The 12,019-nt window shown below is 41.2% G+C and overlaps 1 protein-coding gene across 1 annotated transcript in view; it reads right to left on the bottom strand.

Annotated features, from left to right (window-relative positions):
• Positions 1 to 12,019, bottom strand: part of adamts3 (ADAM metallopeptidase with thrombospondin type 1 motif, 3) — a gene marked incomplete at its 5' end in the record, with an annotated part of 170,896 nt that overhangs the window by 59,173 nt on the left and 99,704 nt on the right. The window contains 4 exons of the mRNA XM_085180835.1: positions 991 to 1,136; positions 2,361 to 2,474; positions 9,201 to 9,333; positions 11,720 to 11,863. Coding sequence (XP_085036961.1) covers positions 991 to 1,136; positions 2,361 to 2,474; positions 9,201 to 9,333; positions 11,720 to 11,863 — 537 coding nt within the window. The remainder of the gene's footprint in view (positions 1 to 990; positions 1,137 to 2,360; positions 2,475 to 9,200; positions 9,334 to 11,719; positions 11,864 to 12,019) is intronic.

Below are 12,019 nucleotides of genomic sequence, written 5' to 3'. Positions count from 1 at the left end.
CTTGAAGTTCTACAAAGCGATATGAGGCTGAACATAGAGTCTGGTAACTGATCGCTTACACGAGTGTTAAACTTTATATAAAGTCATTTTCACAATGCTTTGACTTCCTTTGACTAAAACCTACGAAGAGACAGGAGAAGGCTGCTGTAAGCTGCATATATATAAATTAATGAGCTTTACCAGTTGAGGCAGAGTTTTGGTTGCCTCAGGACTAAACCGGTGCATCCCCTGTTTCCTATCTTTATACAGACTTTAATTTACCGCTGAGACAGTTAAAAAGAGAACAGGTGATTTTCTCCAGAGGAGCGTTCCTTTGGGTTTAGGAAGCTACTTAAAGAAGACTGACTGAGGTCTGTCACAAAAGCACGAGTGATCAGTGTTAGTTTGTCTCATTAAGACAGCATGAAGCACAATAGTCCACGGTCAAAGTAAAACCGTCTCTTTTAATCCATTAAGGTTTCATAAGCATTAAAGGTGTGCATCAATCCAAACGAGCTTTTGCAGTTAGACTCATGCTTATTCAAATATGATAATCATGCATCATATTTGAACAATGACACTTAATTTCACCTCTGTACCCCACCACAGTGGATTCTCAATAAAAGAATCAGGATATGTCTGAAATGAAGATGTTCACCTTTAATTCAGGTGTTTAATAAAAAGTAATTAACTGTCTACAGCGGTGATTTAAATGGAAGATTCTGAAAGTTACATTTTATTTATACAGCACCAAATCAGACCAGCAGTCGCCTCAAGGTGCTTGATACGTGAGGTAAAGAACCTACAGTAGTATAGAGGACCCCCCCCCCTTTGAGTAAGTACTTGGTGACAGTAGGAAGGAAAAACTCCTTTTTAACAGGAAGAAGCCTCCAGCAGAACGTGGCTCGGGGTGGGGGCAGCCAGGACAAAAGTCACATCATTGTTCAAATACTTTACTGTTTCTATTATTCTCGATGCCGCCCTGAACCTAATCAATGCTCGTCCACTTACGCAGGGTTGGCGCACTGACGGGTCCGGAATCGAACTCCAGTTCCACAGGAGCGTGAGCAGGAACCATATTTGCTCCAGGAGCCCCAGGCGCCGTCTTGCTTGACCTGATTCGGGTTTTTCCACATGCAGTGACCTTTGTAGCACCACTACATGAGATGAGAAGGCAAAGAGAGACGAGGAGAGTAAGCCAGCAGAGAAAGTCTCCTGTCTAAATGCTAAACTTTTTAGCCAGAAGGATGTGGGCAGGAATGTCAAGGTTTCCGTGGTTACCACAGTTGCTCGTCCTGTGAAGTGATGACATCATCAGAGATATTTTAAATGTTGAAGTAATCCTCCTAATTCTACTGGATTACCTTGCACAATGAAAAATAGTCCATTATCACGCACTGGTACATGTACTGAAACTACAGGGTCCATTTATATGGATACACCGCAATAACATGGGAATGGTTGGTGATATTAAAGTCCTGTTTGTGGCACATTAGCATATGTGAGGGGGCAAACTCCTCAAGATGGGTGGTGACCATGGTGGCCATTTAGAAGTCGGCCATCTTGGATACAACTTTTGTTTTTTCAATAGGAAGAGGGTCATGTGACACATCAAACTTATTGGTAATGTCACAAGAAAAACAATGGTGTGCTTGGTTTCAACGTAACTTTATTCTTTCATGAGTTATTTACAAGTTTCTCTGTGTTCACAGCCATTGACATGTCGAAGAGGTTAACACGTGAGGAGCGGATCGAAATCGTGTTGATATCTGGTGAACGCAGTAACCGGGTCATTGCAGCAGATTTCAATGCAAGACACCCTACGAGACCACCCATCTCCCATGCTACAGTCAGCAAACTGCTTGCTAAGTTTGGTGAAACTGGTTCAGTGTTGGATTTGCCAAAATGTGGACGCAAGAAAACTGTCACTAATGAAGAAACATCAGTGGCTGTCCTAGCTTCATTCAGCAAGAGCCCACATGTGCCACAAACAGGACTTTAGTATCACCAACCATTCCCATTTTATTACGGTGTATCCATATAAATGGCCCACCCTGTAGTCATCAGGACCACAGAGCTGTTCAGACTCCATGTCCCAGGAGGCTCTGTGTCCTTAGGATAAGTAGAGTCATTTTTTCATAGACTTCTATACAGTCTGAGTTATTTGGTCATTAGAAAGCATGCACGTTTAAGGCACCTCTATACTGGCTCCACCTTTCAGACCTGGAGACAATCCCCATCCATGTCATACAGCCTATGCTTAAACCGCACTCGCTCCCTTGCAGCTAAAAGCTGCACGAACCATCTCCACCATCCACCGGCTTTTTTCCTGGCGGTGCCCTTATAGTGTTATTGTATGTAGGTCTAATAGACAAACTCACTTTTCCAGGTGCACACTCGGTCCCATCGAGAGGCGGCCCTTTCTTGGTTTTGCAGAAGTAGGGGTTGTCTGGGTGGCTGCACCACAGCTGTTTACACGGGTCAAATGTGCGAAACTGGAACACAGGCAGCAAAAAATGTCAAGGCGACTGAAAACATGGCACACTATAGATAAAAATATAACTGCAGAATAACTCGGCTGCTCATTGTGTTGCCTAACTGAGTCAGCAGAATATGGTCACTTAAAAATAGCAAAGGAAAGAGTATCTATCAGACTTTGTGTTATATCCAATATCCAAGAGTCCTTGATAAACTAAGGTGCAAAAGAAATGATTAATCACCCACAGCACAAAAGTAACGATGAGAATTGTCTGATAAAAGAGGGAGACCATGCAAGGTGGTCAAACATTTCTGAGGGATCTGAGCAGACAATCAGATTAATTCGAGATAACTTAAAAAGCGACAGCTAAGCTGCCCAAAACATCTCAATGACAAGAGGCTGTGCAACAGTTCTTCCTTCACGTCTGCAGATAAATGTGTGATGCAAGACGTTTATAGTTCTGAGGAGAAACGAATGAAGCAGCTGTCGATCTCCAGACAACACACAGTTTATAATGTTGCTACGTGCTAACAGCTATCTCCCAAATATTAGCACGCTCGTTATTTTTCACCATGTTTGTGTCATCATCTGTTGCTTCTAAAAGAAACTGGTTCCCACTGTCTCGCTCTCATCCAAAGCAGTTACTGGTACGACATTAATGACTGCGTGAATCTTCTTATTAAGTTCACCTGGATTGGGAACTAGTTCCCCTTCCGCCTCGTTAGCAGTACTTGAGAGCACCGCTGATAAAACTGGAACATCTGCAGAGGTTAATAAGCCTTTCTGAACATGTCTGCTGCGGCCACATCTCTGTTGCTCGGGTGCTTTGTTTGCAGCAGCATAAACATAATTTTTTTTTTTTCAAAGATTTATTTATTGCTTTTCCAACAACATTTTAACCAACAGGAAGAGAGAGTTCAAATAAAATAGAGGAGAAAATTAATAAAAAAAATTGAGTGTATAATAGTAATGTATGTACGTATGAATAGTGTTAGGAAAACACATAGATATAGTTATACATACTCTCCCATGTAGATCATTCAGATATTATTACAGGAAAAAAAAAATATATATATATGTATATAGATAAATAAAACAAAGCAAAACAAAACAACCCCCCCCCCAAAAAAAAAGTAAAAAAAACCCAAAACAAACAAAAAAACAAAAACAAAAAACAAACAAAAAATAAAATAAAAAAAAACAAACAAAAAAAAAAACAAGGGTTAACAGATAGTGCTCCAGAAAAAACAAGTATAACATAGTGAGACATTAGATTTAAGTGCATTATTCCAGGGCTTCGGGCTGAAGTTTAGTCCAAGGGTGTCAAGTTAGTTAGAGAAGCATCCGAAGTAGCGGTTGCAACGATAAACTGTGTCCTCTTCAGTTCCAGTCCATTTAATTTCACATCTCTTCTTTATTATAAACATAATTACCTGGAGGGACTTCTTTTTCTAAACAACAAACAAAAATCGTTTTAACTTGTGCAGTGCAGCAGCCCCAGTTATGCCCAGGGGGGCTTAGACGGTCTGCTTATGATTTGTATACTCGGGGTGTTTGGATCCTGTTCAAGCAGCTCATGTATTTTGATCACTTGCTAATCATTATGCATTTAATCAATATTCAGAATCTATTTGCAAAAACACAGTTTTTGGATGCTTTTTTTGTTTCCATTTGCAGACTGTTTCCTTTGTGAGCAGTTCATGAGTCACGTTCATCTCAGAAAACCATCTCTGAATTATCTGATTTTCTGTTTTTAATAATCTGCATTCAAGGACAACGACCGGGCAGAAATGGATTTTTAAACAAAACCGAGGCAATAATTTTGCTTTTTCTTGCAACCTTCTGTAACTTTATCAGCCTCCAACTGAATCACCTTTTCCTACTTTTGTGAGGCAATCATCAGGAGACACAAAAACACCAGAAATTCTTTGAAAGCGCTCGGGTATTATTCTGCACAAAGGGGCAAAAATAACACCTCCATGTTGCGATCTCGCTCTTATTGCTTCTTCCAGTCCACATCAGGATGACATTTTGACAATACATCGACTTCTTCAGGCCTTAAGGTCGCTCATCACATCTTTTGTTCCTGCGTCGCTTTGTTTGTTTCCTTCAAGCGTTCCAAAAAATATTGTTTTTCAGGATTCGGCAGTTCCAGAAAAGAGGTCAGAGTGAGGAAGACACACAAGAAGTTGTGTCTTTTATTTTAAAGTTCATTTGGGATTCTGTTATTCTAACATCTAACAGCTTCACTAACTTTCTGTCCGATTCTTCGTGGAGGTGAAATCACAGCAACAGTGAGCACGACAGCCATAACCTACAGGACTGTTTTTGGTCTGACAGGTCGATAATCAGCTGTCTCTAACGGACTGTGTTGTTGTCACTGTTACACATTTATCTGTCGGGCTGCACAATTAATCGAATTTTAACCTCGACTACGATCTGGGCTTTCAACGATCATTAAAAATGACTGAGCCGATTATTAGCCCCGCCCTCGTGCTTTACTCTCGCGCTGCTCCGTGTGGCGAATCGAGCGCACCTCTCTGCATTTCGAACACGTGTCACAACAATTAAGAGCAGCGGTCTCCAACCTTTTTTGCGCCACGGACCGGTTTATGCCCGACAATATTGTCACGGACCGGCCTTTAAGGTGTCGCGGATAAATACAACAAAATAAAACTAGTGCCTGTACCGAAAAAAAGAAGATTTATTCATAACACACGTGAAAAGACCCAGGAAAACCGAGTAAACGATAAAAACGATAACAAAATAACGCTGAAAAACGATAAAAACCCTGAAAACTATACATTTCACACCTGAGCCTCAACTCTCGCGGCCCGGTACCAAACGACTCACGGACCGGTACCGGTCCGAGGCCCGGGGGTTGGGGACGCTGATTAAGAGGACCCGAGGGAAGCTCGGAAAGCTAAGCAAAAGTTATTTGGAGAGGAGAGTGACTGCTGTTGGTTGAAAAGAGGTAAAAAAACTTCAGTGGTGTGGAAACATTATGGGTTCAGAGTCAGACGTGGATCAAGTAGACACAGTGTGTAAACTTTGCTACAGTGTCGTAGCTGCACCACAGAGCAACACTGCAAAGTTCACTAAACATAGATGTTTCCATTTTTCATTTATTTCTTATATTGCAAACATTTGCACTGTTATCAGTATTTGCACTATTTTATATTATTTTTGACAATCTTTAAAGTCATTATTCAACACATTGTTATTGTTAAATAAATATCGTCAAATAATCGCGATCTCAATTTCAGTGAAAATAATCGTGATTATCATTTTTGCCATAATCGAGCAGCCCTAACTGGCACTTCATTTTTTTTCTTTTACAGCTTTCCTGATGCTTTTGTTTGATGGAAAATAGTTAAAACTGAAAAGGAGAAGCATCAAAAGCATAGAAAACATGGTGTATACATGTATATGGGGCACATGTAGTATTACCTTGATGACTCTTTTTTTTTTAATCTCCATATTGTTCAGCCCTTCTTTGTAAAAATGACTCTTTTTGAGAACCAACAGAGCAGCCTGCCTTCGCTGGCCGACCTGCTCTGATGTTCGGTTAAAAAGGCAAAAATGGGGCAAAATGCAGGTCAGGTCCACCTACAGGCAAATCCTGCGACCCAGAGATGTGGGTGTAAAGCTAACGTGGCCTTAATAGATGTAGATAAGCATGCAGGTGTTAAACCGACCACTTGATTTAAACAGTACTTCAGTATGGCCCAGTGAGCAGTAACAGCTGTAATCTGCTCAGGTGGGCAATGACACGGCTAATGTGTGATTTGCTCATTTGCGACGCTAAAACAATCATCTGTGCTAGCATCCAGCTTTTGTGGAAGAGTTAACATCATAGCAAACAAACCTGAACCAGAGTTTTTAAAGAGGCTGATCAACAGAGCATGTCTTCAATCTCTTCACTTTTTTAACAGCTGCAGGCTGTAAACAATTTGTAGGTTGAACTTGAGTCTTTACTGTCATTGCACAGTCGTACTTAAATCAGAAAATTGTCCTACGTCGGCACTAAGCATGACAACACACAACACAGTGAATTTTAAAGTGTAAAAAGTTTACTTCTCAGTGTAGATCAAGCAGAAATAGACGTGAACGCATTTCCCCGGTGCTCGCCTCTCTTCAATTTCTCTTCTCTTCTGCTTCAGAATTAACTTTAAAATTTTATTGTTGACCTTCAAAGCCCTGAATGGACAGGCTCCTGGGTATTTGTCTGACCTCTTGCAGACTTATACCCCCTTAGATCTGTTAGATCAAGTGATCTTTTGCTTTTAGCCGTACCAAGGTCGAGGCTGCTTCATAGAGGCGATCGAGCATTTGCAGTCGTAGCGCCTAAGCTGTGGAATAATTCACCCCCACACATCAGACAGGCTCCTGTCAATCTTTTTAAATCTTATCTTAAAATGCATTTTTATTTACTGGCTTTTAATACAGCATGAGAGTTATTTGTTCTTTTATTAGGTATGTTGTATTCTTGTACAGCACTTTGGTCAACGCTCCTGTTGTAATTAAATGTGCTGTATAAATAATTAAAAAAATGTTTGCTTGATTTTACACCAAGCTGGCAACACTGGAAATAATTCTGGAACATGAGGTGTAAAAAAAGTTACTAAGCTACTTGGCTCACAGTGTTTTTTATTATTGGATAATACTAGAGCAGCTTTGCATGATCTGTAGTTTAAAATGATCTTTATCCCACACTGGGCTTTGCTTCCTCCTCTGTCTTTCTTTAAAGTCCTCTGATTGGCTCACAAACAACAGGGCAACAGTAACTGGGTGACGTGCTCACAGAAGCTGAAGCTGCCTCCTGAGATGACCATCGCTTCTCTGTGACATCACAGAGATCCAACAGAAGAAAAAAAGCATTTAGAGCAACTTTTGGCTCATGGTGGCTATTTGCACATATGCTGAGCTCATTGTTTGACACTATTTATAATATGAGTTCATCATTTGAACTGCAAGTATATGACAAAATATGGAAAAGCAAAATAGGTGCCTTTGAAGAAAACCATTATTTCTTTTATTTATTTCTCATGTCTTTATTATTTCTTCTGTGAGAAGAAATTCATTCTCATTTATTACTTTTACACAAAAAAAGCGACTACAGGTCACATCAACCTGAACACAAGCCAAAGACTCTCTGTGCTCTCAGAGCCAGGTCTCTCTCTTAGGTAATGTGAAATGAGTTGTGTCAAATTTAAATAGCTGGTGATGTTTTTAAGTGTTACAAAGACATTTTTAAGTGTTTTTCATCATTTAGATGAGCATTAGATTAGATTAGCGTGACTACAAAGGAAGCAGTCTCGGTATATGAGCAACCTGCTCTCGGTGGACACATCCCTGCTGTCTGTAAAACCTCGAGCACCGTAATAAATTAAACCTCCGTGATGTAAATGAGTCGGTTCAGATTAATTTCATCTAAGCACTTTAAGAGGCCTTTTATTAGATTTGATTAGATTTGATGCAGACCACAGACATTAATTGCAAACTTGAAGCACAGGAAGTTACACTCAGTAAGTTCACTATTTAAACACTTAGCCGTGGCCGTGGTCTCACAAATGCTGCATTAGGTGCACATCTAGTCACAAAGCATGTCTATGTGCCTTCTGACGCTGGAGAGGAAATGTTCAGTTTGGTGATCAGAGACACACACACACACACAACTCGAAATAATGAGATGAAAACTGCTGAAATGCTCTGTAATGCTGTGTGTAGCTGCAGACTTTCATAAACAGCAGAAGTGATCATCTGATAAATTGTTTAATAAGATGGTGACGAGGAAGGACATTTTAAAACGGCATACAACATCTCCTCTTAGCAGTGTATCATCTCGTGAAATGAACAAACAATTACAAAGCAGAAAATAAGAACCAAAAATTGATCTTTGTGGAGAACAAAGGGCATCGAAAACTGTCAGCTACAACCCATTAACCCTCAGACGGAGCAGCCGGGCCTCCTTTTTAAGCTGCGATCAAACAATGCAGCCTTCAGCGATAATAGGACTGCATCACCGGGACTCTGTTGACTTTCAAAATGCTTTCAAAGAAATGGCAGCCTCAGTTTAAAGTCAGGACCCCAGACATCGATCGACGATCTTAGCCAGACGCACAATCCTCTCATTCTGTTCCTACAGCTCCCAAAACAACAAGTCGTCCTCTGCAAGCTTAAAGCTTTTGTGAGTACAGCGTGACACTTTCTGCGACACACGATCAACATCATCACGTCTGCCTCTCATCAGGCTGCTGCATTTCTGACTTTTTAAAACTCACTTAAATAAATAAATGAAACAAAATCTTGCAAACACTCAAAGCTTAAGATTCAACAGCTCATACTGAGCATATCTGCATTTTTATTAGCGCAGTATCCACAAAATTAACAACTGGACAAGCTCATTTTTTTCTGTTATGTGAGCATCTCTGACCTGGAAACAGATGACAGTAAACAGGGACGACAGTGATCGCCCTGCCTCTGCAGAGGTCTGAGGAATCACAGGTGTGGTTGAGGTTAAACGAGCAGGCTTCTGTTTGAAGCGCTCGATAACCTGCAGACGGTTTCTGATCGTCTGAGATTTCAAAGTCAGTTTCCTGTGGAGGCTGTGATCAGCACAGCTTTCTGCAGAAACCTCACTGCAAAGTCCTGCTCGCTCATCCCAAGACTCTAAAGTTTCCATAGGATATATTTTAGCTGGTTTCTGCTATCGATTACTTATTATTTATTTTTTACTCACGGAAGTGCAGATCTTGTAGCCGACCCCGAAGTCAAATCGACACTGCTCATCCATCGAGTAGTTGATGCCAGGAAGTTCAGGAAGCTCCGGCCAGTCATGTTTGAAGGGGTCATCCAGGAGACAATCGTACGTGCTGTGAGGACATGAAGGTTCGTGTTTTCACTCCGAACAAGCCAAACAAAGTTCACAAAAAGGTTTATTGACACAAACTAGAGATCTTTATTTGAACAGGGATCTGTACCTGGAAAGCCTGAGGCCACACCCCCTCCTCGATGTGGCCACAAGCGTCGCATAATTTTTACTTATTTGCTGTCACGAATTAATTCAGTCTAAGTGAAGCCAAACATCCAGCAGAGCCTCCGATCATCAGCCCTCTGCAGATAAATCAGTCCAACAAATGATCCACATAACTCAAGTCTCTGTTACGCTGATGTTTTAGCACAGGGGTGTCGAACTCCAGGCCTCGAGGGCCGGTGTCCTGCAGGTTTTAGATCTCACCCTGGGTCATCACACCTGAATCAAATGATTACTTCATTACCAGGCCTCTGGAGAACTTCAGGACATGTTGAGGAGGTCATTTAACCATTTAAATCAGCTGTGTTGGATCAAGGACACATCTAAAACCTGCAAGACACCGGCCCTCGAGGCCTGGAGTTCAACACCTGTGTTTTAGCACAACCGGAAGCTTTGTTTTCATTTGTTGATTAGTTTAATAGTTTTGACTTCATTCTGTTTGTTCACTGTGGGAGTTGCTGCTTAATGGATGATTGGATTTAAAGGCCCTGCAGTAACTCAAACTGTTGCATGAACACTAGTTAAACCTGCTCAATATAACAAGAGAATACGACTTGTTGCTCTGCTGTTTGCAAATGCTATAAAAGCCGTCTGCTATACGCTGCGTGTGGTTTGTTATTACAAAGTAACACATTAGAGTAAAGTTAAAGACTTTAACAGAAACTTTCAGCTTCATTAAAGAATAATTATATTTTTGGAATCTATTATCGACTCAGACATTTAATCCCTCCATCGACGTCAGTGCAAAATCTAATTATTAAGCTAATGATTAAGAAACGAACCCAAAGCTAAAAGGCTAAATCCGCCCCTCTGTTATTTCTTAACTTTTGACCCTTCTGATTTTACCTGAATGCGTCACAAAGCTATCAGAGAAATCCAGAAACGGCTTGTTTTCCCGCTGAGATTTATGCACATACTTCCTGATTTAATGACAGAGCCAGGTGGTGAGAAGCGGCTCAGCTGCAGTAAATGCCAGCCTGGCTGTTTGTTTTTTCAGCTAAACCCAGCGCAGAGACCGAGCAGGCATATGTGCCTTTTGAAAATGTGGAATGATTTTTAGACTTCTCATTAAATTTCTTCTCAGCAGCTGCCTCACAAACTCTTCATATTGAGATAACGCAGAAACCTTTTCCTGCTATACATTGATTTTTGTCAACAAAGGCACCTTTCATAATAAAAGCCAGGAAAAAAAAAATCGCGGCACTGTTTGGTGATTGATTACACACTGTCACCGTCATCAATAATTTTGCGTCCACGCTCCGCTGAGCTTTCCCCGTCAGTTACAGAGAGAAGAAGAAAAATCCATGTCTATGAACTGAACACAGGCCAACAACGCTTGTGTCAAAGCTCAGACGTCCTCGGGTTAACACGTTATACAGCAGGACACCAGACGACACACGAAGCATTTATTCTGGTGGGCGGAGCCAGACATTTTCATCATGTTGGCTGTAAATAATAAGATATTTTAAATATAAAGTGTCTCAACAGATTAGAGTGCTTTAGGGGGATTTCTGGGGTCTCGTCTCTGTCACGCTGCATGAATTAGGGTAATTATTCTGTTACCTTCAGGCTGCCTGAAACAGGATTTGTTGTGCTTGCTCACAGATCGTTGGCTTCCTCTTCATATATTTCTTGCTGATTTTCTATCTTATGATAAAACATACGCTGAGGTTATTGTTGTTGTGAGTGTAGACAACACTAATTATGACGAATGCATGCTGAGGACAAACAGAGTATGAAATATGCGGCAGATAGAGCAACCATGTAGCTCTTTATAGTTTGGCTACTGAGCTGTAAAATGCAATTTGCTCACTGGGCTGTGATTGATTTGACGTTTCTGACACTCCGCCGCCAACAAACAGCCTGCTTGTCTCCTTTATACGTTTCCAAGAGTCAGAATTATGGAGGAACATTAAGATGTGCCAAACTGATCATCCTAATTTGGTGGCGTTCCCATCCATCCCTCTGACCCCACTGCTCCAGCATCCGACTGTCGGGTCTTATTGAGAATTTATTTACTCATCCACCCCAAAATCTCTGAGCACATGTATGTAGCTGAGGAGGTTGTTGTTTAATAAAGTTTTTAATAAAACATTTCCCAATTTTAACTTAACTCTTATATATTGTGATTTTTTATTTTTTGCAGATTTACGCATCCCAGGTGGAGCTCTGGAGTCGTGACTGTCAGCACGCATGCGGAGTACTGTGCAGGTTTATGAACTCACTGGATGTATCGCTTCAGCTCCTGCCCGCTGCACATTGACCAGTGGTATCGATGGAAGGCCGCCTGCACCAGTGGGGCCATCACGCTTCCCATCGCCGTTTCGTCCCCGCAGCGGTTGCCTTGGCCATCGTGCTCCATGCCCAACCTGCTCTCACAGGCAGAGACAAACCATAAATTACAAAACAGCAGAACAGCAATACAAGATAAACCTCGACGACAAGGATTTCATTATTTTTTACAACTTCAATTCATAAAACAAGTGGAAAGGTCAGAGCTAGGGCTGCCACGATTGGTCGACTAT

Source organism: Neolamprologus multifasciatus, chromosome 12 (genome assembly GCF_963576455.1).
Source record: "Neolamprologus multifasciatus chromosome 12, fNeoMul1.2, whole genome shotgun sequence".
In the NCBI taxonomy this organism is placed as follows: Eukaryota; Metazoa; Chordata; class Actinopteri; order Cichliformes; family Cichlidae; genus Neolamprologus; species Neolamprologus multifasciatus.
This window is presented reverse-complemented; position numbering and strand designations above follow the sequence as displayed.